Consider the following 23848-nt stretch of genomic DNA (forward strand, 5'->3'; position numbering starts at 1 on the left):
CTGATTCATAGAAGGGCAAACTGGTGACCCTTGGGCAAAATCTTACCTGCAGATATGTTTTCTTCCAGCCCAACATTTGAATTCATTGCCAGTCTTTACAGCTCAGATTTCACATTTTTTAAGTATGTGGAGTTCTGGTTCCACTTGAAAATTTGGGAGGTTTGAGAATCCTAAACCTGCATTTCCATCCAGCAACAGGACTGAGCTAAGTAGTGGCTGTCACCTTTGTCCTGGGCATTGATGTTTACAGACGTTTACGGAGCTCTCTGCTCTTTCTGGCACGAGGTGTATGCAGTACAAAGACTGAAGCTTCACCGCCGCCCCTGGGCACTGCTCACCTCACACCAGCCCTCCTCCCTGCCGCCTGCTTTAGGACTTTGCTTTTCCTGTCAATATCCTACCTTTCTCTAAAAAACAGTCGCCATTAGAAATATCTCATGAGAACTAGTCCAAAAATGGCTTAATTCTAAAGACATGTTTTATTTTAAAAGGACTGGATCTTAACATTGGCAAAACAGGTCCTTTGGCTTTTTCTACTTGTTTTCCCCCAAAAATAAAGTCATTACTGCTTTGGAACATAAAGTAATGTTAACGTAAACATTTTTAATGGCATATATAGCAACAGAAAGTCAGCTTTAAGATAATGCTGTATTTGTGCTAAGACAGGCTTCTTTACTACTTACTGTAAATGCTACTGTTAAAAAGCAAAATACAAAAAGGCCTACTGTCACGTATGGAGCGCATTTGCAAGTCACTGCTTTGATATGCAAGGGACCTTAGGATCTTCCAACCCAGCTTTTATAGATTAAAAGACCAAAAATAGTGGCTACCATCTGGAAAGAAATTTGAGACTTACTTCAGTTCTTGCACCAAAATAAATGCCAGAAGGATCAAAGACTTAATTAAATAATAATAAAAAGTAAGAAAGCAATTTTTATAATCTTTGAGTAGGAAAGATCTCTCAAGGCCGCTAAAGAATAAATTTGCCTATATAAAAATAAATCTATGCATGAAAACAAGCATAAGGTCAAAAGACAACAAAGAGAAAAATATTTACAATGCATGTCACAGTCATTTTCCGTATTTCCCACAAATTACTGATAAAAAGAACAATGAAACAGAAGACTACAGTAAACAAATTGCTCTTAAAAATAAAAATATGCTAAATTCGTAATAGGAAAACCATTTCTTATAGATCAGGATAGCAGGATTAAGAAGTTTGAGGACTATGATGTTGCTGAGATGGGGAAATAGGCACTCTAAAACATGCATTGCTGGGGAGCTTGTAGTATTAGTACAGCTTCTAAGAGCAATCTTGGCAGGTTTCAACAAGTTAACAGCACAAGAGCAGTTCCTAGCATATACCAAGTACAGGTTTTAGCTATAGTGAATTTTTTAATGCACAAACTTTTAAATGCTTTTTATAGAGTTTTTTGAAATCATACAAGGCTAATCATGGCAATGTTGTTCTTAAAGCAAAAAAAAAAAAAAAAAAAAAAAAAAAAAACCAAAAAAAAAAGAACTATCCTTAGGGAACTGGTTAAATTATGATCTATTCAATGGGATACTATGCAGATGGCTATTTAAGTGAAATGTGGCAGCTCTGTTGTGCTGATGGTATCTAAAATTATGGGAATTACGCGGCAGAACAATATATAGTAAGCTTCCTTTTGTGTAATATTAGTATGTATACACATATACATATACATATAATTATGCTTCAGTCTCTCTTGAAAGATAAATTACTGGGGTCTCTTCCTGGGAGAACCTGGTCGTTGGGAATCAAGGTTTACACTTTATACCATTATGACCTTTTTTAAAAAGAAAAAATAGGGGGCCATAAACACCCCCAAGCCCTGGCTAGCCTGGGACAGTGCCTGATTCTTCTGCTATTTCAAATAGTGCCTTCCTACATAACCGCTTCTTGAAGTCAGTCTTGACCATAGGGGTGTTTGAAATTTTGATCCACTTAGGAAAAGTACCAAACACGAGGCCTCGTCTCAAATCCCAAGCTGATCATTGGAACAGCTCTTGGTTTTAAAAAACGAGTCACTTTTAGCTCAGAGACAAAGTATATGTCAATCCAGGAACAGAAAGAAAGCACTCACAGAAACTCCTCAAAAGAAAGGTGATGAGGAACCTGACTGCTCCGCTTCATGGGTCCAATTTATATAGAAATATCTAAGGAAACAGACTTTTACTCTTTTAATTTTGGAAATCTCTATTAACTTTTTCATGCATTAAGCAGTTTTAAATACTTCATAACATTCTCATTTAATCATTAAAACACTGTGAAGTAGGCACTGACCCCATTTACACAACTAGCATTTGGTAGAGCTGGGGAGCAGGGACCCAGACCTAGGCACCTCTGGAACACCTGCTCCTGAATGTTGTTAGCATTAAGGCACTTAACAGCAGAAAATATTTTTTAAACATGTAAAACTCATTTTTACTTTATGATCAGCAAAAGCCCCAAATTTGAATGTGTAACCGCAGGGATATGGTTAAAAGAGGGCAATCATTAAGAGGTTTAAAGAATTCCCTTGAGTCCATTTGCTCAGCTAATTATGCTAATACTTCACTTTTCATTTAACAACCTTAGTGTTTCCTGTGAAAGAATTCTTAGTTTATTCCAAATAGGCATAAGATAGACAACCATGGCTCCCAGGTTTGGATAGTTAAGAATTTTGGCTATTTTAAAACTTGATAGGTAACCAAGTTTAACTATAAAACTATGAAACAAATAGGTTTCTTCTGCAATCTTTTGGCCAATAGATGGCCAACTTTCACTACCTTGGTAACTATTCAAAATAGTTATCTGAATTGAAATACAAGCAACTGCTTCCTCAGATGAGCATTTCTCAATAACTGCTTTCCCCTGTAAATAGAAATCCTAGTGAAATTTCATCAAATTACAGTGGGAAGTCACTGTAACCATCTCAAATACTTTCTTGGGTTGCTTACCAGAATTCTAGGCTTAAGACCACACTGATTTTTAAGATTTAACTCAAAATTCACTCTGGTATTCTACCTCAAACTAGTTCATTATCAACAGAAAATGTAACCCTGGTACTATTATTTTTAAGTTTACATGCTTTTAGGTAGGGAGTCACTGTATAAGCTCCTCTGTCTCCTGATTGAAGAGAAAATTTCTCTCAAGGTTAACTGTCAGCTAAAAAAACCTGAGGGATAAGTTAGTAATGAATGAACATAAATGTCAAGAACAAAACTTACTTTATAAAACTGCGTAAGTTTTTGAAGTTCATTAAATTCCAGATCTGATTTTTAAAGAATACTTTGTAAATATGAACAATATGGGCTTCTCTGACTTTCAACCATTCTAAGTCAGTCATGTCTAAGAACCATTAGGCAGAAATACAAAAAAATTTGACATGGTTCCAGACCATGTTTTTTAAAGTAAAAGCTAACTTAACAGACAAGACAAAGACAATAGAAATAATATACATAATTTTATTACAAAATTTTTTTTAAAAAAACCAAAATGCAACATTCTAGAAAACCCAAAACTTACTACTGATAACTAATTCCTACAAGTTTGCTGTGCTACCATACACAAGTCAAGAAATTAAAGAAACCATTAAATATTTAGAAACATTCAACATCAGAAGCTTTTAAATCTAACTGTATGTAGTAGCCCCTCAAAAAGCTACAACCTGCATTTTTAAAAAAGTATTTTCTCTACAAAGAATCTTATCAGCTATACAAAAATCTGTACAGTTTTTATACTGAAGCTAATATTGAGCTGCACTTGAATTCACATTCTTAGCAAAACAATCGCCTGAGCACACACGCACACTCCACACACGGCATTACAGGGTAGCCCTTTATTCCTCATCTTCATCCTCTTCCTCCTCATCTTCTTCCTCTTCCTCCTCTTCCTCTTCCTCCTCATCTTCTGGTTCATTCTTCTTCTTGGAGCCTGTTGGCCTGCCAGGGCCCTTCTTTCCCGCTTCACTCTTGCCCTTGGCGCGGTATGCAGCAATATCCTGAAAAATTGTCAAAAAAATAAAATCAGCATCCGGTGTCATTACTCAACTGTGAAACCACTAAGTTGTAAACAATCTAAGATAATTGACCAATAACCCTGATGACTGTCCAAAAAGGTATTCAGAGTCTAACTCGGTTTTGACAGCATTTGCGCCCTCTAGACCTTAGAAAGCTACAGATGTAAAATGAGATCCATGTCAGCACTTTCACTACCTTGTGTTTACCTCATCTAGCCTGCCCCCTCCCTAATTGCACATTTTAAAAACATCTACATAAAATACTCTTAGCCCTCCATTTTCAACTAAGAGACCCACAGAACTACAAATGAGTCCAAATGCAACAACCTACCAGTGCTACAAACTTGGGTTTCAGTCAAAAGAAAGGTTTCAATCAGCTTGTGTTGCTTAAGTGTACAATTCTCATTAGACCTTTTCAAAACATAGCTGACAACCATTAACACAAAACCGTACCAAGTTCCCAACTTTCTACCGTTGACACCTATTTCTAACATACTCATTTAGAAGATAATCTACCTAATTTTAACCTTGACTTTTAAAAACCACGTTAAAGAAGTAAGACAACAAACCTTTTCGTATTTCTCCTTTAGCTTAGCTGCTTTCTGTTCGTACGGCTGTTTATCTTTGGCTGACTGCTCAGACCACATTTCGCCCAATTTTTTTGCCGTATCCCCAATGGATAAGCCAGGGTGTTCACTTTTGATCTTTGGGCGATGTTCAGAGCAAAACAGGAAGAAGGCAGATCTGAAAGGAAGGAACAGTTGTTTTAATAAACGGAATGAAAAGTCGCGGAGGGGAGGGCAATGAGAATGGTCTTAAAACTTACGGAGGCCTTTTGGGAGCATTGGGGTCTTTTTTCTTTCCCTTCTTGTCACCTTTGGGAGGAACGTAATTTTTCATCTCCCGGTCATATCGAGCCTTGTCACTCTTGGCCATGTCTTCAAACTTGGACTTTTCCTTGGCAGACATGGTCTGTGGGCAGAGACGGGGCAGTAAGCATGCAGCAGGACCGTCTGCTTCGCACACCCCCGAACGAGCGAGATCAGCTAGGGGCCACGTTTTTCTTCGTTGTCAGCACTTTGCCTCGGCCTAAAACGCTCAAGGAATAAAGCCCGAGGGCGAGTCCGCCGGGGAGGGAGGGTCACAGTCACGGCCACCTGCCCGCGGAGAGCCCCGCGCCCGCGCCCACCTTCCATCTCTCGGAGCACTTCTTGGAGAACTCGGCGAAGTTGACCGAGGAGTCGGGGTGCTTCTTCTTGTGCTCCTCGCGGCAGGTCTGCACGAAGAAGGCGTACGAGGACATCTTGCCCCTCGGCTTGTTGGGGTCGCCCTTCCCCATGCTGGTGCCGGTGCCGGTGCTGGTGCTGGTGCCGGTGCTGGCGGCGCCGTCCACCTGGCGGGCAGAGCGCGGCCGGGCGCTGGCGGGCGGGGCGGGGCGGCTTCCCGCCCAAACCCGCGCCGCCCGCCCCCGGGCCCCGCCGCCCGCGCCCGCCCGCTCGGCCCGAGGGGGGGGCCCTTCCTCACGGGGGAGCCTCCGGCTTCCAGGCCGCGGGCCCCGCCCGAAGCTGCCGCCGCCGCCTCGCGCCCCCGCGTCCAAATGGCCCCCGAGCCGGGCCCAGCCGAGCCCCCGCCGCCGCAGCCCGGCCCGCACCCCGGACCCCACCCGCCTGGCGAACCCTGAGGGCCGCGGCGCCCGCGGCCGTCCTTGAGGGAAGGCGGACGGCCGGCCGCGGACCCCAGGCCTGGTGGAGCCGCTTGCCTGGCGGTAGCTTTTCCTCAGGGTCCCGCGCGGCAGGCGGGTCCGACTGCGACGCTGCCTGCCTGAGGCTCCGGCGTGAACTGGTTTGTCGCTAACGCAATCCTCCGCCTCTTGTTTTGCAGAGTTCTCCGCGCCACGGCAACTTGACGAGCCGGACAGCAGGCCACACCCCCGCCTCTCCGATTGGCTCTGGTGACTATTCAAACCTGGAGAGGCCCCGCCCCCTCGCCACGGCGGCTTCCGATTGGCCGGGGTGTCGCCGGGCCCGTCCCCCAAGCCGCAGCCTAGCAGGTTCGGTGGGTCGCCTGGGTCGTTAACTCCCAGACCCGTTAGAACCGGTCAGGAGAGGAATGCGCTGCTGGATCCTGATTGGCGGCCGGAAAAGGGTTTGAAAAATGGCGGGCCCGGCGCTGACTGGCTGGGGCGGGAGGCGGGGGGAGTGGTTGGCCCGAGGGGAAAGCCCCGCCAGATTTAAAAATACCGAGTCGCGAGCCCCAGGGCTGTTCAGATGGGTCGGCGGCGCGCGGTGTGCGGCCGCTGAGGGGCCAGAGGCGGCGCGCCCTGCCGGCCCCGACCGCGGCCCGGGGCCTCTCTGCCCCCCGCCCCTGCGCGGCCCGCAGCGCGGGCTCCCGGAGCGGCGGTCGCTGCCGGGTCCTGAGAGTAACAACTGGGGAGGCTGAGGAGCTGCGGCCGACGGCCAGCCCCGCCGAGGGGCGCGGCGGCTGGGGTAGGACCGAGGAAGGCCGGTGGCGGGGACCTGGGGCACCCGGGAGGGGCGGCCGGCAGCCGTTCCCGCCCGCGGGGCTACCGCCAGCTGTGAGGGGGCGCCTCCTCCCTCCCGCTTTGGCCGTCAATTCCTGAGGTAAACCTGGAGGCCCGCAGGGCGGGGCGGGGGCAGGCGGTGTCTTCCGGGCCCCGCCCTCCGCCCGTGAGCGCTGGCCCCGGGCTCGGGGCCTCGCGACTCCTCCCCCCTGGAGTGTCACCGCGCGGGTAGCCGGCTGGGCCCTGCCCCGTGGTCGTTTTTAAAACCTTTTCCTTGTCAAAGATCCCTTTGAGGCCCGCGGGAGAGCAGCGACTGCCGCCGCCCCCGCCCCTCCTGGCATCCACGCGCCGAACTGCGGCCTCTTAAAGACCCCGAGCCCCGGTTAAGAACCTGGGTTTCTGGGTCGGCTGAGAGCGCACCCAAGCGACCTTAACTTACGCTCCCTAGCGTCGCAAGTCGCTTTTCTCGAGGGGAGGACGTTGACTGACATCTTAGTGTGCTATTTCTGTGTTGTGTTTGATTTTGAGGGCTGTTTTCTTTCCTGTTGGCCCATGTTACACTGACAGTTGGTTTCAACAGATTTCAAATATTCTGTCTTTTCTCAGTTAAGTTCGCTGGCATTTGTTAGACTGTGTGCCTCTATTTGGTTTGTGTACAGTGATCGTACTCGGGAGAACCTCAGTACCAGCAGCTATCTATCTAGATTTACTGATAAAAACTAGATTTCTGAAAACGGAAATGGCTATTAGTTGCACAACATTAAGCATGGACTTAATACCACTGAATTTTAAAATAAATCTGGAAAAGTAATGCTTTAGTGACCTGTTTGTTGCTATTTGGATAATGTAGTATGATTTATTTTTCCAATTTGGATTTCTGTGTGCTTTTAGAGCACAACCGTAACTGTGATCGTATTTGAGAATAGGGCCATTGCAGATGTAATTAGTTAAGACGAGGTCATGCTGGAGCTAAGTGTGCCCCTAATCCATCATGACTAGTGTCCTTGTAAAACAGGTACGTTTGGATATAGAGACAGACATTCAGGGAGAATGATGGGAAAAACACAGGGAGAAGTGGCCATCTCTAAGCAAAGGAAAAGCCTGGAATAGATCCTTCCCTTGCAACCCTCAGAAGGAGCCAACCCTGCTGACACCAATTTCCATTCTTTATTCCATCACAGCAGAGAACAGGAAAACATTTCTATATTTAATCTACTTTTACCATCCATGCCAAGACTTCACTCTCCTGCTATACTTCCTGACCTAAAAGTAACACTGAGATGCATAGTGAAGTCATAAGTGAAATAAGATTTACGTGAGATCTTGACAGTTGTGGTTATAGAACAATTTTTTTAAAGAAACTATATACAGAATCTGGTAACACACCAATAAATCCAATCGCAACTATTCAGATAAACTGGATTAAGTATACAAGAGACCTAGTTCACTATTTTGAATTACTTGGCATAGTCCTTATGTTATTAGTATTACTATTATGACTTTATCAGGAAACTGAATTGTCCTGTGAAGAGGTAATAGTAAACGTGTTTCTCATTGTGTTTCTAATATTGTTATGGTTCTAAATGGGGAAATAAGATTGTATTTCTAAAAAAAAAGATTGTACTCAACTTTAAAGCCATTTCTCTTCAGAAACATCAATTTCATATATTCTAAAAATAATTTTCAAAATTTATTGTATTAGAATGCTGCATCTTCCTAAAAGATGATAAAGAGGAAAGTGTTTCTGTTCTTCATAAGATGTATAAAATTCAACAAGGGCTGTGATTTTGAATAGTACACTTAACATTTCTAGGCCTTTGATTGATAAACTGTAAAATGACGTTTGTGGGATAATCTCTAAGTTGTATGATTCCATAATTATGTGAATATGTGATCATAATGTGAGGAAATATTTTAATGTTTGCAGTTGTTAGATGATCAAGAGATAATTAAAACTTAAAGATAAATAATGGTTCTAGGAAATAAGCTGCTTACCAATAAGTGTGAACCCAGTTACTTCAAAACAGTATATGATGAAGCAGGAGTTTCTAGCTACCCAAATGTGATGAACTATGTAGAACAAGCTTTAGATGACCCATTACTGCTTAGTCATGTTAGTCTTCTAGTAAGATGATCTTACCAGGTTTTTCCCCTCTAGATGATACCAATATATAATTCTATCTGCCAAACCTTTCCTGAGTTCACCATCTCACAAATTGTAACAACATAAATATTTAGCAATAAATTAATTATGAGTTAAGGCTAAACTGTTTCTTAAGTAGGTCCCCTATGCTATAAGTATAAATACCTATTCTGTAGATAAACTTGAATTTATCTACAGCAATGTCAACCTGGCAGGACTGTGTAGAAAGGATCTGGGTTGTGCTACCTGTTGAAACTCATATGACGTATTCAGTCACTTAGCCTAAAATTTTGTACTTTTCATAATCTAATCATTAAACCAGACTGGAAAACCCTGAGGGAAAGAAAATAGCATATACATTTTTTGTAAACCCCCCAACACACACAAAGCAGTAAAGAATAAGTTCTCAATAGTTATTATTTATTGATTAACTCATATAGTTAGCCAAAATTAAGTATACTTTCCATAAGGTGGGTTGCATATAAAATAATTATTGTTCTCTCAAGTTGCACAGTTACAAAAAAAACCAAAAAGCCATCAATTGCTCTATACACATATTAATACACATATTAGTTTCTGAAAGATGACTCTTACATTGGAGTTTAATATTTTCAAGTTTTAAGGCAACGAGAAGGATCAGCACACTGAAGTGTTAATCACACAGGCACATCCATGTGTGAGGAGACCACTGGCTCTGAGGCCTAAATGGACTCACTCCAGGGAGGCAGTTTCATAATGTTGGTCAACAGTAAATTTTTGAAGGAATGAAAATGCAGGTTAAGAAAAAACAAAAACCTCATTCTGCTGCTAGCATTTTCAATGAAGAGTGATAAGAAAACAAAGTTATTTTGTTTTTCTTCAAGCAAAAAACCTGTTAACTATTTTTGTGAATCAGTTTGAACTGAATGTCCACCAAAAGAGCAGAAATGAATCTTACATAGTCTTTCAGGGCTCAAGAGACAGACTGCCGAGACCTCAATCAAAAGTCCATGTGACAATGTCTGAGGAACAGCCAGATGTGAACTAGATCTTACTAAGACTTTACAACCCAGTCTGGATACACACAGCTCAGTCCCTCATTGGACTGAGATAATCAACCCCTTATCCTTCCACTTACTCCAGGGGTTGGTTCTGCCGAACAGAGCAAAGGTCAGATCCTCTCTCAGAGAAGAGACCGTCTGGAGCACATCATAATAAAAAATGTGAAAACTAAAGACAGAGGGAATCTCAGGAACTAGAGGAAAAAGACGGTAAATTTTGAAAAGCAACAAAACGTCTGAATGCTGACTCTTCAACAGAACTCTGAAATCCAGAAGACCATAGAATGACATCTTTAAATTCCTTAAGGCGGGAAAAAAAAAACCAAAAAACTGCTAACCTCAAGTTCTATATCCAGAGAAACAGCTTTTAAGAATTAAGGCAAAATAAAGATGTTTTCAGACAAAAAAAATCTGAGAATGCATTGCCTGCAGCCCTGCTTTAGGAAAACGACCCTAAATCTTCAGGAGGAGAGAACACAGACGAGGGTGATTATGTAAATTTTTAAAAAGTATTACTTGTTTAAAACAGAATAATAACTTCTTGTGGGTTTTTGTAACATGTGGAAGTAGACTCTAACAATAGCACAAAAGATAGGAGAACTAAATGGAGTTAAATTATAAGGGTCTTTTATTTAGTAAATGATAAGTTATAACGTGTATTAAGCTATAATATGCTTAGCATGCTGTACTTCGGGGCACTGATGACACAGGTATATGTATGTACACACTTACCTACATGCATATGTAGATATGAGCGTGTGCAAAAATTCATCCTCCTATATGTAGGGTACCAGGTCTTAAATAAGGCTCTGCTAAAAAGCCAAGGACACATAGCTACTAAAAGTATGAAAATATGTTTAACATCATTAATCATTAGGAGATGCAAATTAAAACCATAGGAAGAAACAACTTCACACCCCCTAGAATGGCTATCACCAAAAAGACAGAAAATAGAAAGTGTTGGTGAAGATGTGGAAAAATTGAAACACATGTGTCACTGGTAGGAATGTAAAATAGTATAGTATGGAAAACATTTTGGCAGTTTCTTAAGATTTAAACATATATTTTATGCAGCAATTCCACTCCTAGGATCTAATCAAGAGAAAGGAAAAACGTACATCCACAACAATAACTTGTATATGAATGTTTATAGCAGCTTGTTATTTTTTGCTTATTTGGTTTTTGGGGGAGGGTGGGGGAAGTAATTAGGTTTATTTATTTTTAATGGAGGTACTGGGGATTGAACCCAGGACCTCATGCATGCTAAGCATATGCTCTACCACTGAGCTGTACCCCCTCCTTTTAATTTTTTTCCTTAAAAAAAAAAAAAAACTTTTTAATGGAAGTACTGGGAATTGAACCCAGGACCTTGTGCATGCTATGCAGGTGCTCTTCCACTGAGCTACACCCTTCCCCCTATAGCAGCTTTACTTGTAATAGTCAAAAACTAGAAACAATCCCAGTGTCCACTGAGTGATGAATGAGTAAACAAAGCAGTGGTATAGCCATTCACTGGAGTATTATTCATCAATAAAAAGGAATCCAGGGGGAAAAAGGAACAAACGCTGATACAAGCTGTAACAGGGATGAACCCTTAAAGACATTATGCTAAGTCAAAGAAGCCAGACACAAAAGACAACATATTGTATGATTCCATGAAATTTCTAGAAAAGGCAAATATATGTATAGACACAGAAAGCAGAAGAGTGGGTGCCCTAGGGCTGAAGGTGGGTGCTGGTCTGGCAGCAGGGAGGCACAACAGAACTTTCTCAGGTGATAGAAATGCTCTGAAACTGGACTGTGGTGATAGTTGCACAATTGTGTAAATTATCTAAAAGCCATTTAACTGTACGCTTACAATGGGTAAATTTATTTATGATATATAAATTATACCTCAGTAAAGCTGTTTTTTTTAAAGGCCAATGACTTATTTTCCCACTTGCTGAATTCAAAAAAGTCAAGAACAATTTAAACTTTAACAATGAGAGTTGCAGAATACACTATGAAAATAGAAGATCGTTTGAGAGGAAATGAATACTACTCTTCTATTTTAGGAAATAGTAGTTAAGAGAGTCAGCAGCTATTGAATTGCATAATAGCATTGTTAATTTGGCTCATACTTAGCGGAATATCTATTGCTTTCATACAGGAGGAAAATAATTCTTTTATAATTTTTTTGGAGAATAATTTTTATGTACTCTTTTGTAGGTATATCCAGTTAGAGTAAATTTGTGATATATTAATACTATACTGATCTTGTATCTAGCCAATGATAGTTTTAAGTTTGGTAATGACTAAAAATTGTAAATTCTGATGTAAATACTCATAAATATAAAGGTGACATATTTACAACTTTGCCCCCTAAATAATTTTGTTACTATACATAGTAGTTTGACAGTCCTTAAAAATATGTTCACAAACAATATGAGATATTCAGATGTGCTTTTAAAAATATCCATCTAAATTTAAAGTCTAGAATTCTAGTTAGACTAAAAAGTCACTTATGCATACTTGAAGTTGGACTAATTAGTTAAAAAAAAAAAGAAGAAGTATTTAATCTGTGCTCACTAGGACAAGCTGAAAGTTAAAAGGACAATAAAAACTGAAGTGGTCTAGGAATTTCTGTAACCAGTTCTCTGGACAATGATCCAACCTTTGTACAGACACAGAAGTATTCTCTCTATTCAGTAACCTCAAGGCCTATCTCATTCCTACATTTTTGGGGTTTTTTGTTGTTGTTGTTGTTGTTGTTGGGGGGAGGGCTGGATGTTGGTCTCAAGGATCTTGAGAATGGAGGAAATGTAACCTAGGATCAGAGTCCGCTCTCCCTGCTGAGTAGGAAATCAAAAGCAAGTCTATTCTCAAAATCTTGGAACAGAAGTCAGTGAGATAACTTCATACAAATGTAAAATAGTCTTAATGTGGACAGGATTTAACCAAAAGGATCTGTATTTCTCAGTCCTTTCTCCTGCACGAGGTTCCTGGTGTCCCACTTCCAGGAGTCTGGATTCACTTTCAGGTTCTAATGCCAGTCTTCCTGTGCCAGTGCAGCTTCCCAACCTGCACACCCCTCTCAACACGGCAGTGTCCTAAAACTAAACCTGTGGGCCTCCAAAATGCCTGTATTATGTCTAAAGCAAATGAGAAAAAAAGACACTGAGAAAACATACATGCGGATTTATGATGGAAGAAGTGAGCAAAGGAGAAGATAGACGACACAGATAGGGAGTGATAGTGACAAGCAGTAATGATAAGGGATAGGGAGTGATAGTTACAAGCAGTAATGATAAGGGAGGATCACGGGGCAGGTTGCACGGAGTGAGGGGTGTATGCAGAGGGACATTAAAATTTATAAAATTTATGACTAACGCCGTATGTATTGAGCAACAGAATATGATACACTATCATATATTTAACAAACATAGTGCCTGCTTTGTGCTAGCCACTGTTCTGAGTTGCTTAAAAATATTTAATATTCCTTAAAAATATATTTAATCTTCCTAATCATGTCAATGAGATAGAAATAGTACTGTTATCTTCATTTTACAGAGGAAGTCGCTGAGGCAAGAAGTAAGTTACTTGCCCAAGGTCAGCAATATTGGTCAGTATCCAGTCAAGAAAAGAAAACCACTTTGGGTATTTCAGGAGGAATGTTATTACCTCTCTTATTATAGAGGGAGTCCTTACAGAAGGACTGCAGGAGCAAACGGAGAAGTATGGCTGTCCAGAGACTACAGCGAGAAAAGCCAGGGTCCCTGCACTGGGGAAACGAGAAAGTACTGTTAGCCAAAGCCCACAGGTGTCTGCGTCCGAGGTTTGGGGAACTTAACTGTTGCAGGGCTGGCAGCCTTCGAATGGCGCGTTCCCGCAGCCGGAGGGGAGGAGCGCGGGGCTGCTGAGGCTGCGGGAGCCCGAAGAAAGGAAGCGTGCCCTCCATCCTCCTCCCGCCTCCTCCCCTCCCTTCCGCAGAACCAACCTGGAGACCCACTGGCAAGGGAGTCTGCACTTGTCTTTTAGGGTCCCAGAACCCTGGCCATCCAGAGGAGAGAGGAGAAGGAGAGGAGCTGAGAGGCGAACAACCAACACAGCCAAACTACTGGCAAGTGGCAGAGCTTGTCCCAGCAGTCTGGTTCCTGAGTCCTGCTGTCACCACCGCCCTCCGCTGTGGCACTGATACACCGTCACACAGCACTTCAGACATTCCAGAATGAATGTCTGATCATTAGTGTTGATCAGCAGCAAAGAAATTGTAGGAATTGGATTCCTTAAATATTCTATAAATATTTAGCAAGTTTTTACTGTATGCCAAGCACTCTACTGAAAATACAGTGATAGGGATGGGGGAAAAGAACAGAAAAGAGGGAAGAGAGCTCCTTTCTCCCTATGTCAGATTGAACAAAATTCCCTGGGAAGGGTTCCAGCTGGCTTGGCTTGAATCATGTCTCCAGCCACTAGACCAAGCACTTTAGCTGAGGGGTGGGGAAGTATTACTGGGGAAGTAACCGAGTGGAAAGCCCACTATAATCCTGAGACAGAGATCTGAGTGCAGGTAGTTTATCTGGAGGGTTCAGGAAACACCAGTGGGAGGTGGGGAAGTGAGACAAAGAAGGGAAGGCAGTAAATAAAGTGCGCCTTATCGAGCCAGCTACCACTGGGAGTGCCTGGAACATAATCCCACGGGAAAATGCTGGGAGAGTGTCTGAAACCCAGGCCTCAAAGTTACCCACCTGCGGGCAGGAGAGCCGGGGTATCTAGGCAACAAAGCCCGTCAGTCCCTGGGTGGGAGCTGCTGGGATGCGTGCTTGGGAACTCCTAGGCGCTTCCAAACTGCCCTGCTTTCCCTTCGTGGGAGAAAGTCCTCAGGCAGAGATAGGGATCCTGGCAGCTGGAAAGCAGCCTGAGGACACTGGCAGTGGTAAAGGCCAGAGAGCTGCAGGCCGGGATCTGCAGGGTCTACTGTGCCTGATTGCTTCATCAGATAAAATTCTCCTGTGTGCAGAGTTGATATGATTTCAAAGGAAATAATGCCTGTGAAAGAGTTTTATGAAGTAGAAACTGTAATACAAAGAATTATTGTTTCCAAGTTCCTTGAAGTCAGGGAATGTGTATCATGTTTTTTATCTCTCCTACGGCTTAGCACAGTGCTATACATACGTCATAGGCTCAGATATTTACTGAGTGAATCTGTCAGTTTATTTAATACCTGAACATATTCCCTTTATGTTTAGAAAAGGTGGAATTATTTTTAAACTGTCATTAAGATCAGTAACTCACTTCTGCTAACTCTGAAAGAATTTTTCATTTTTCAAGAATTTTGAGTAACATGGTCCTGTTCTATTCCTTCTATTATTCTTCTTAAATCTAGACCATTGCAGATAACTGGTAACCACCTACCCAAAAGCCATTCCTTCTTTCCTTCTTTTCTTAAAATGCTTTTAAAGATTGAAGTATAGTTGATAACAATGTTGTGTTAGTTTCTGGTGTACAGCATAGTGTCGGTTTTATATATATTCTTTTTCATAATCTCTTCCATTATGCTTTATTACAGGATGTTGAATATAGTTACCTGTGCTATATACAGTAAGTCTTTGTTGTTTAATTTATACATTGTAGTTTGTATCTGCTAATCCCAAACTCCTAATTTATCCATCCCTCCCCCCTTTCTTCTTTGGTAACTGTAAGTTTGTTTTCTATGTCTTTCAGTCTGTTTCTATTTTGTGAATATGTTCATTTGTATATTTTAGATCCCACATGTAAGTGACATCATAAGATATTTGCCTTTCCCTTTCCTTCTTACATTAAAAAATACCTTGTTTATAAATAGGGCATTGATAAGACTGTTGCCAGTTCAAGCCAGTCATGAGAACACTGCTCTGAATAGCATGAGGGAAAGTCAGGAGAACCACAGATGCCCGCCCTGACACTGATGACTGTCGAAGCTTCCCCAGTAGCCATCTTCCTGCAGTCTTATTATGCTAGAAAAATAAACACTCAATAATGCTGTTTAACAGGTATTCTGCCATATGCAGCCAGTGGTTCCTAACTTTTTAAATAGCTTTTTTTTTTCTCCTTTTGCATAGCAACCTCAAGACAAGTCGTTTTATTTCGAGAGTTAATTATTTAAAGTAGTAACTTATCAGGACAGATGAGTGACATGCAGTAAGTGGTTTGACACACTTGTAATCCATCTGGGTTCCCCTCTGACTAAGGCGAGCTCACAGGATTCCCCACAGCTCTCTTCCTGTGTTCTCCCTGCAACATTAGCTTTGATATTTTAAGACTTAGGTGTAAAGAAGCTCGGCAGGGCTCTGTGATTGAAAGTGCGAGTGAGATGAGGACCTTTCAGACACAGGTTACTGCAGCATAACCAGTCAAGCATGGTCTCCTCCTGCACAGACTCCTTGTGTGGCTCAGCCACATTCAAAAACTACACTCTCTGTTCTGCCTCCAGAATATATTTTGAATCTCTACTTATTTCCGCCTTTGCAATCATCACACAAGTTCAAGCCACAATAATTTCTTACCCAGAGTACAGGAATAGACTCTGAACTGGTCTCTTGCCCTAATTTCAGGAACTCCTGGCCTTAACAATCCTTCCTCTGTGGAGTGGTGAGAATGATCTTCTCAAAACAAGAATCAAAAAATTTTAAATTTGTAAGGTAACACAAAAGACCCAGAATTGCCAAATAATCTTGAGAAAGAAAAACAGAGCTGGAGGACTCCCACTTCCTGACTTCAGACTATACTACAAAGCTACAGTAATCAAAACAGTGTGGTACTGGCACATATAGATCAATGGAACAGGATAGAAAGCCCAGAAATACATCCATGCCCTTATGGTCAATTAATCTATGACAAAGGAAGCAAGAATATACAACGGAGAAAAGACAGTGTCTTCAATAAGTAGTGCTGGGAAAACTGGACAGCTACCTGTAAAAGACTGAAATCAGAACATTCTCTAACACCATATAATAGACTGAAAAGGAAAAAAAATCATAAAATCATCTCCAAATGGAGAAAAATATTTGATAAAATTCCACACCCATTTATGATTTTTTAAACTTTTAGTAAAGTAATAAAACAAGAGAACATCCTTAATCTGATAAATATATCTCCCAAAACTCTATAGAAAACATCATACTTAATGTGAAATGTTGAAATAACTTTTCCCCTGAAATTGGGAATGAGACAAGGAGATCCACTATCATACTTGTACTCAATCCTCTTTCCCCCTCCCCCCAGAAAGCAAAAGAACTGGAAAGAAAAAAACAAATGTAATGTGTAAAAGATTGTATATGTGTAATATAAAGTAAAATTTAAAATAGTGTTTAAAAATTCAAATTGATCTGTAGATTCAATGCAATTGTAATGTAATTCCCAGTAGATTTTTAAAGAATTTGACAAGCTGATTCTAAAATGTATGTAGAAAAGCAACAGGCCAAGAAAAGCTGATAATCTTAAAGTAGAATGAAGTTGGAAGACACTACCATATATCAAGATTATTATAAAAAAGCAAGAGCTGAGCAGTGTGGTATTGGTGAAAAGACAGAATATGGATCAATGGAAAAGAAAACACCTACATATATAAAATCCCTTGATTTATGACAAAAGTATCACTGCAGTGCAATGGGGATACAATGACATTTTTGAAATCCATGTGCTAGACTGAGTATTCACATAGACAAAATTAAGTTGAACTGCTCATATCAATTCTAGGTAGATTGTAGTTCTAAATGTAAAAGATAAAACACAGCAGCTTCCAGAAGATAACAGAAAAATAGCTTTATGACCTTTCAGTAAGCAAATTTTTTTAAAATAAGACACAAAAAGCATTAATCACATAGAAAAAAGTTGATAAATTAGATTTATTAAAATTAAAAATTTCTAGTGGGGAGAGTACAGCTCAAGTGGCAGAGCACATGCTTAGCATGCACGCAATCTGGGGTTCAATCCCCAGTACCTCCTCTAAAGATAAATGAATAAACCTAGTTACCTCCCCCCTCAAAAAAAAATTAAGAATTTCGGTTCATCAAAGGATGCAATTATGGGTGTGAGAAGACAAGACCCAGAGGGAGAGAAGATATTTGCAGTGCATATATAGCCAACAAAGATCTCATCCAGAAAATAAGAGAAACTCCCACAAATCAATAAGAAAAAGACATCATTTTTTTAATGTTCAGAAAGACGTGCACAGACATTTCACAAAAAGTATATCCAAAAGGCCATTACGCATGTGAAAATGTGCTCCATATCAGTAAGAGAAATGGAAAGTAAACCGTGATAAGAAGTGCCTACATAACACCACAGTGGGTACAGTATTAACAACTGGTCACATCCGAGTGTTGACAAGGATGTTGAGCATCTAACTCTCCTACACTGCTGGTGGGGGTATAAATTGTAAGAACCACTTTGAAAAATCATTTGAGTGCATCTACTAAAGCTGACCATAGACATACTTATGTCTCAGAAATTCTACTCCTAGGCCTATGCTCTCAGAAGTGCTTATCTATATATGTAAACCTAGTCCCATAAACATGCTGGAATGTTTATAGTGGCATTTTTTGATAATAGCTAAAAACTCACTCCAAGGGAGCTGTAGTGACTTATCTAAGTGAAGAGTTCAGAAAAAGAATTGGGAGTGGGCAGCCCAGCCATTTCTTTTACCTTTTCTCCCAGAAGCAAGCTTTTTTTAGGAAGCACATATTCTGTTCTCTGCATCCATGCCTTACTTTTCAAAGTCCAGTGTGAGTATGGCCTTTGGGTGAAAGGTTAGAGCTCGAATTCTGGGCTGTAGATTTAAGACGTTCACTTGCCTGCTGTACAGGTCAATTCTCTATTTCATTAGAAATTCAGGGGCTATTTAGTCTGCATATGTGATGTTTTTCGTCTTGTTTCCCAATTGCTTCCTATTATTTAATGGGCCCCTTCAAGGTCCCAAATCTGATGCATTGGCCAAACTCATCAAGACATAAGACAAAAAGTGAGGTGGATGGGAGATCAAACACTCAGAGGGACCGAGATGTCTGGAGTCAGCTTGGAAAGTAGCTTGAAGTTCTTCAGCACAAACCACGTGAATTCTTGCCCTCGACCTCTGAGGTTCATACTCTGTAACATGGTGGATTTTCACACGCACACACCGTTTGCTTTTAACTGCTGTGCTCTCTGAGGGTGTCTTTAACCCTTAGGTCATGCAGGCCTTTCACTTTGGTGGGCTACTGGATGTATGGAAATAGGCAAGGAGCTGTTTTTATAAGAGCCCTGCTGGCCATAGCAAGCACTCGTGAGTCTCAGCGAAGAAAATGCCTCTTAACAAGCAAGTAATTTCCAGCAAAGACAGGCGGGCCTTGCGGCGGGCCCAAGCAGGCAGAGCCCAGCTGCGCAGCTCAAGCGAGGCTCAGCACACCTGCAAGACCTTTGGAGGCCTCAGTAAAGGGGAGGCCAGGAGGACTTAAGCAGACAGAAGTCTCAGCAAACGGCAGCACCTCAACCCTCATGTGGGTGTGCAGCCTCCCCCCACCCCCACCAAAGTCAGCTGATTTCTACAGGCTGTGGAAATAATAATAATAAATAAACAAGGATGTGATTATAGGGAAAAGAGAGTCTTCCCCTCTAAGACCTGTCAGACATGAGGGGCAGAGCAATTCTTTGCTGCATTTTTCAGCCAGGTCTATAGTCAAGGACTTACCCTGCACCCAAGTGTCATGTGTGTTTTAAAGCACTTACATTTGCTCTTCTAGGTTTTAACTGTCATTGCCAGGCCCAGTTAGACAGTGTGGATAGACACATCTAAATCCTAACCATCTGTGTTTTATTTCTGTCTACCTGCAGGGCCCAAAGAGGAAACTATTCTGAATTTATGTGGCTTTTCCACAGGTCTTGACAGTCACTCAGTACCTATTTGGTTGACTTTAATTCCCTTTGTTCTGATCATAGCTTTATCTGTCATGCTACAGTCAAATTATAGCTCTATTTATAGAAAGGGAGAGGACTTACATGAACAAATAATGGGAGTTCTTAATATAAAGACTGCCATCCTTGGGGGTTGGAGTAGAGAAACAACTCAATGAAATTATTACAAATCCAAAGGCTAAAAGGCAATTTAAAAGACGGTACTTGGAATATTGTCTCTAGGGATCAGGTGTGCTCCGGAAGTCAGGGAGAAGCTGTGGTGACGCGAAAAGTTGCTTCAGTCTTGTTTTCAGAACAGCAGTAATAGTAAAAAGGCAAAATGGAGGAAGACAGGCTGACTGCACTGAAGCAAGAGAGAGGCTCCCTTAGGAGAATATCTGACCCCTTGGAGAGAGAGCTTTTGGGGGAACAGCCTAGAAAGATGTGAAATGGGAAAATGAGATTTGAATTCCCGGATAAACAAGTATAAAAGGGAAACAGAGATGCACTTGGATCTTAATGTTCCTAAAGCACTAGAAAACGGAAGCACCGTCATTGAAATGAGATCAGAAGAAGGATGGCAGCCTGAAGAAATCTGACCAAAGGAAAAAGGCAAGATCTCATGGGGGCAGACCAGAATGACCCCCCCCCCCCAGGAATGAGGACCGAGGGAACCACTGAGATGCAGTTTTTAAGGGCATAGACTGACTTTGTAAGAGCAGTTAGGGAAGAAATTCTTAAAGACTGGGGTTTGACTTGCAGGGAATTTAATTTTTCCTTGGGAATTTGATAATGGGAGGTGCTTTGTATTCAAATGTGACACATCTGTGTACACTTGGCATTTTGTTATTGAAATGAATTTATGCATTTCATTATCGAAGTATCTTTATGTTTTAATTTGAAGTCAGTAAAGAATCTCTGCTTACCGTGCTCACAATGTGCGTAGATATAATTTGAGGTAGGAAATAGAATAGAGAGTGAATTTTCAGCCTTGGGTATAGAATTGACCTTGAAGAGATTTGACTAATGTGTGTTTTGATCCATTTCAGAGCCTTCTGTGGGAAGAGACTTATGCCATACCCTTTGTGACCTAGGAGAAATCACAAAGGAGTGGGGATTAGGATTGGGAAGGAGACAGATTTCTGAAAGAGGGAGCAAAATTATCCTGGTAGAAGGCTGAGTTTCTCCCAAAGAGGACAAACGCATGCTGGGAGGACTCTAGGTTTTAGGTCTAAGCTCAGTGGACCAGTAGAAAAAAAACCCAGAGAATGGTGAGTAAGGGAAATGACTGTTTACCTCATTCAGCCCCTCACTCCTGCCCTGAGGAGGGGGATGACTTACCGGGTGAATCAGAAAGAAACGGCACTCCTCTCCCAGTCCCTCCTCCCTCCTCCTTCATGGGAGTCAGCCTGCTTCAGAGGGCACACACTGTGCTCTGTTCTCTACCATGTGGCACAAGGAGGGCAGCCTCTGGTTTTCCAGCTCCCCTGTGATTTGAAGGTAAGTCCACGTATTGCTGTGCAGTACTTCTAGTCTCAGTTGCCTACTACAGCATTCGCATGCAGTTTTGGAGTGTTAGGGTTTTGTTACTCAGCTTTTTGCTGAAAACTCAGTTTCCATGAATTTATTTTCATTCTCCTTGTTGCTCTGGATGGATTTCAGAAGAAGGAATGAAAAGTTTCAGAACTAAGCAGACTCCATGTTCTTTTAAAAAAATTTTTTAATTGAAGTGTAGTTGATTTATAATGTTTTATTTGTACAGCAAATTGACTCAGTTATATGTGTATATATATATTCTTTTTAAGATTCCTTTCTTAAGACCCCATGTTCTTACAGAATCATAATATAACTCTTCTCCCATGTTTTCAAAAGAAATGACGTTCTCTGAAAGTACTATGATTATTGGCTTTAGATAATGAACAAGAATGTTCTAGTTATCACCAACCTAATTATATCGATGTTCGCACCTACTATGACATTAAGACTATGTCTGGAACATAATACCACAAAGTAGTTTTAATGGGAAATCATTTAAAGCCTACAGTATACATTAAAAAGTTTTAAATGAAAGAGGCTCAGAGAGAAGCAGGATTTTATTCTGATATGCTAAAGTAGAATGTTTCTCCTGAATCCAGGCAGCTAGAGCGCTGTGCCAGGATGCTGGAAAGGGTCTCACTAGGTCTTACCGTAATCCAGTTGGGTTATGGGTGGGGAGATGTCTCAGATATTCTTGTTTTGATTCTGGGGATTTAAAGCTATGTTCAACTTATTTTTGAAGATTAATACCATTCCGTGTTGGTACTCATCACAAACAGTGTCGTATTTGTAGAGCAAGCTCCAGCATCGCCCGGGAACTGCATCTGCTCCTTGTAAGCCTCACATTCTGACAAGAAGGAAGTCACAGTGGAAGCAGCAGAGACGCGCTGACCAAGATGTCAGACTCTGAACAGTATTAGCACGCAGGTGTCGCTTTAACATAAACAGTACTAGTTATTAGCAGGCAACTTAAGAAAGAAGGGGAGAGAAAAGCTGGGCATTTGGCAGTCACCTGGGTCTAGGCTTGGAGTCCAAAAAACATGAAGAGTGGTAACCCTGGTGAACCCTCCCCCACTCTGTGACAGGACCCCGAAAGCACAGCCCAGAGGTGGAGATGTGGGCGAGAATCATTCGTTAGGCTCAGAAATCCTCAAGCACTGGTTTAGGACCATTGACACACTTAGACACCTGAAAGAAGGAAGTGAAACTCCTCTCTGGAAGAACATATCATCCAGCGCTTCAAGTTATTTCCATAAGTAATTTTTCAAAGAAAATGAATGGCAAACAATCTAACATAGTGGGGCGAAAGCAGAGTCAAGCATGAGGCAGCACCAAAAGAAACAACAGACAAAAGAAACAGACTTAACAACAAACATAGTCTTTAAACCACTATGCTTGTTATGTTCATGGAAAAAATTCAAACTTATAAATTTTGTCAAGGAACTGGAAACCATAAGAATTGACACTTAAGATTTGAAAAGTAACCAAATAGGAATTATAAAACTAGAAAATAGGATAATTCAAAAATCCAAAAACTATGGATACAGAGCAGATTAGGCACACCTAGAAGACAGCTTAAAAGAAACACCGTACATGAGGGAAGGAGAGACAAAATTAAAAATGCAAAATATTGAAGATAGAGCAAGAGACATGGAGAACACAGTGGGTTGGCCCAATGTATAGCAAACTGGAGTCTCAGAAATGAGGGAGAAAATACGGGCAGAGACAATATGTGAAGAGATAATGGCTAAACATTTCTGAGAATTGAGTGAGGATATTAAACCAGAATTTAGGAAGCCCAATGAAATACAAGCAGGATTTTAAAAAATACAAGGCATCTTACTTTAAGTGAAACCACAGAAAATGAAAGACACAGAAAAACTTATAAAAGAAGCCCAGGGGAGTGGTGGGGAGGCAAACGACTCCCAAAGGAACTTTGCATTTTCTGGAAAGTAAAGATTAACACTGGACTAAAAAAAGTAAAGAATATATGTTGCAAGTTTTAGGGTCAAAGAATAGAAAAACTGTATACTTTCTGAACTAACTGCGGGGGAATAGGACTGTAAAAATAATGCAAAAGAAAGCAAAAAGGGAGAGTAAAAAGAACATACAGTAGGCACAACAAAAAAAGCACAAAGTCTTTTCTTAAAGAAGACCCCTCAGATGATATAAACTTAAAGCTCCCCCAAGCCTGATGTCAACCTTGAATGTGAATTATACTTAAAGCAAGGAATTATTACCTGCCCTGAATATGAAGAGTTATAGAAATAAACAATGAACCATGGTTGTTAAGAAAATTTCTTTGTATGGACAACAGATTCACTGAAGAAATACGTTAAATTGGGGATGGGAATTTACATGTCACCTACTCCAGGAAGGTTTTCTACTTGTCAGAGGTGAATTATTTGCTCCTGTGTGTTAAGTCTGTACTTTCCTCTAATTTTATTGAGGTATGTGTCAGTCTGGACTACTATTAAAAAAATGCCACAGACTGGGTAGCTTTTAAACAAAAGAAATTTATTTCTTGCAGTTCTGGAGGCTGAAAATCCAAGATAAAAGTGCTGACAGATTCATCACCAGTGAGTGTCCACTTTCTGGTTGACAGATGGCAGTCTTCTCCCATGGATGGTAGAAGGAATGAGGTTGCTCTGGAGCCTCTTTTCTAAGGGCACTAATCAAATTATTGAGGGCTCCA

General features: G+C 41.3%; 1 protein-coding gene across 1 annotated transcript; it reads right to left on the reverse strand.

The window, feature by feature from the left end:
- Window positions 1-3457: 3457 nt before the first annotated feature.
- HMGB2 (high mobility group box 2) lies at window positions 3458-5944 on the reverse strand. Its single transcript, XM_074355504.1, has 5 exons — window positions 5785-5944; window positions 5215-5418; window positions 4852-4997; window positions 4595-4769; window positions 3458-4007 (listed from the first exon to the last, which is right to left on the reverse strand). The coding sequence occupies exons 2-5, from the start codon at window positions 5362-5364 to the stop codon at window positions 3846-3848; spliced, it is 633 nt and encodes a 210-aa protein (XP_074211605.1). The 5' UTR covers window positions 5365-5418; window positions 5785-5944; the 3' UTR covers window positions 3458-3845.
- Window positions 5945-23848: the final 17904 nt, after the last annotated feature.

The sequence above is a fragment of the Camelus bactrianus genome, chromosome 31 (assembly GCF_048773025.1).
Source record: "Camelus bactrianus isolate YW-2024 breed Bactrian camel chromosome 31, ASM4877302v1, whole genome shotgun sequence".
Classification (NCBI taxonomy): Eukaryota; Metazoa; Chordata; class Mammalia; order Artiodactyla; family Camelidae; genus Camelus; species Camelus bactrianus.

Coding starts and splice junctions, on each gene's coding strand:
- HMGB2 (XM_074355504.1), bottom strand. CDS start 5,364: ATGGGGAAGGGCGACCCCAACAAGCCGAGGGGCAAGATGTCCTCGTAC. Junction 4,998..5,214: donor AGTGCTCCGAGAGATGGAAG/GTGGGCGCGGGC, acceptor CTCTGCCCACAG/ACCATGTCTGCCAAGGAAAA. Junction 4,008..4,594: donor TAAAGGAGAAATACGAAAAG/GTTTGTTGTCTT, acceptor ACAATTTTTCAG/GATATTGCTGCATACCGCGC.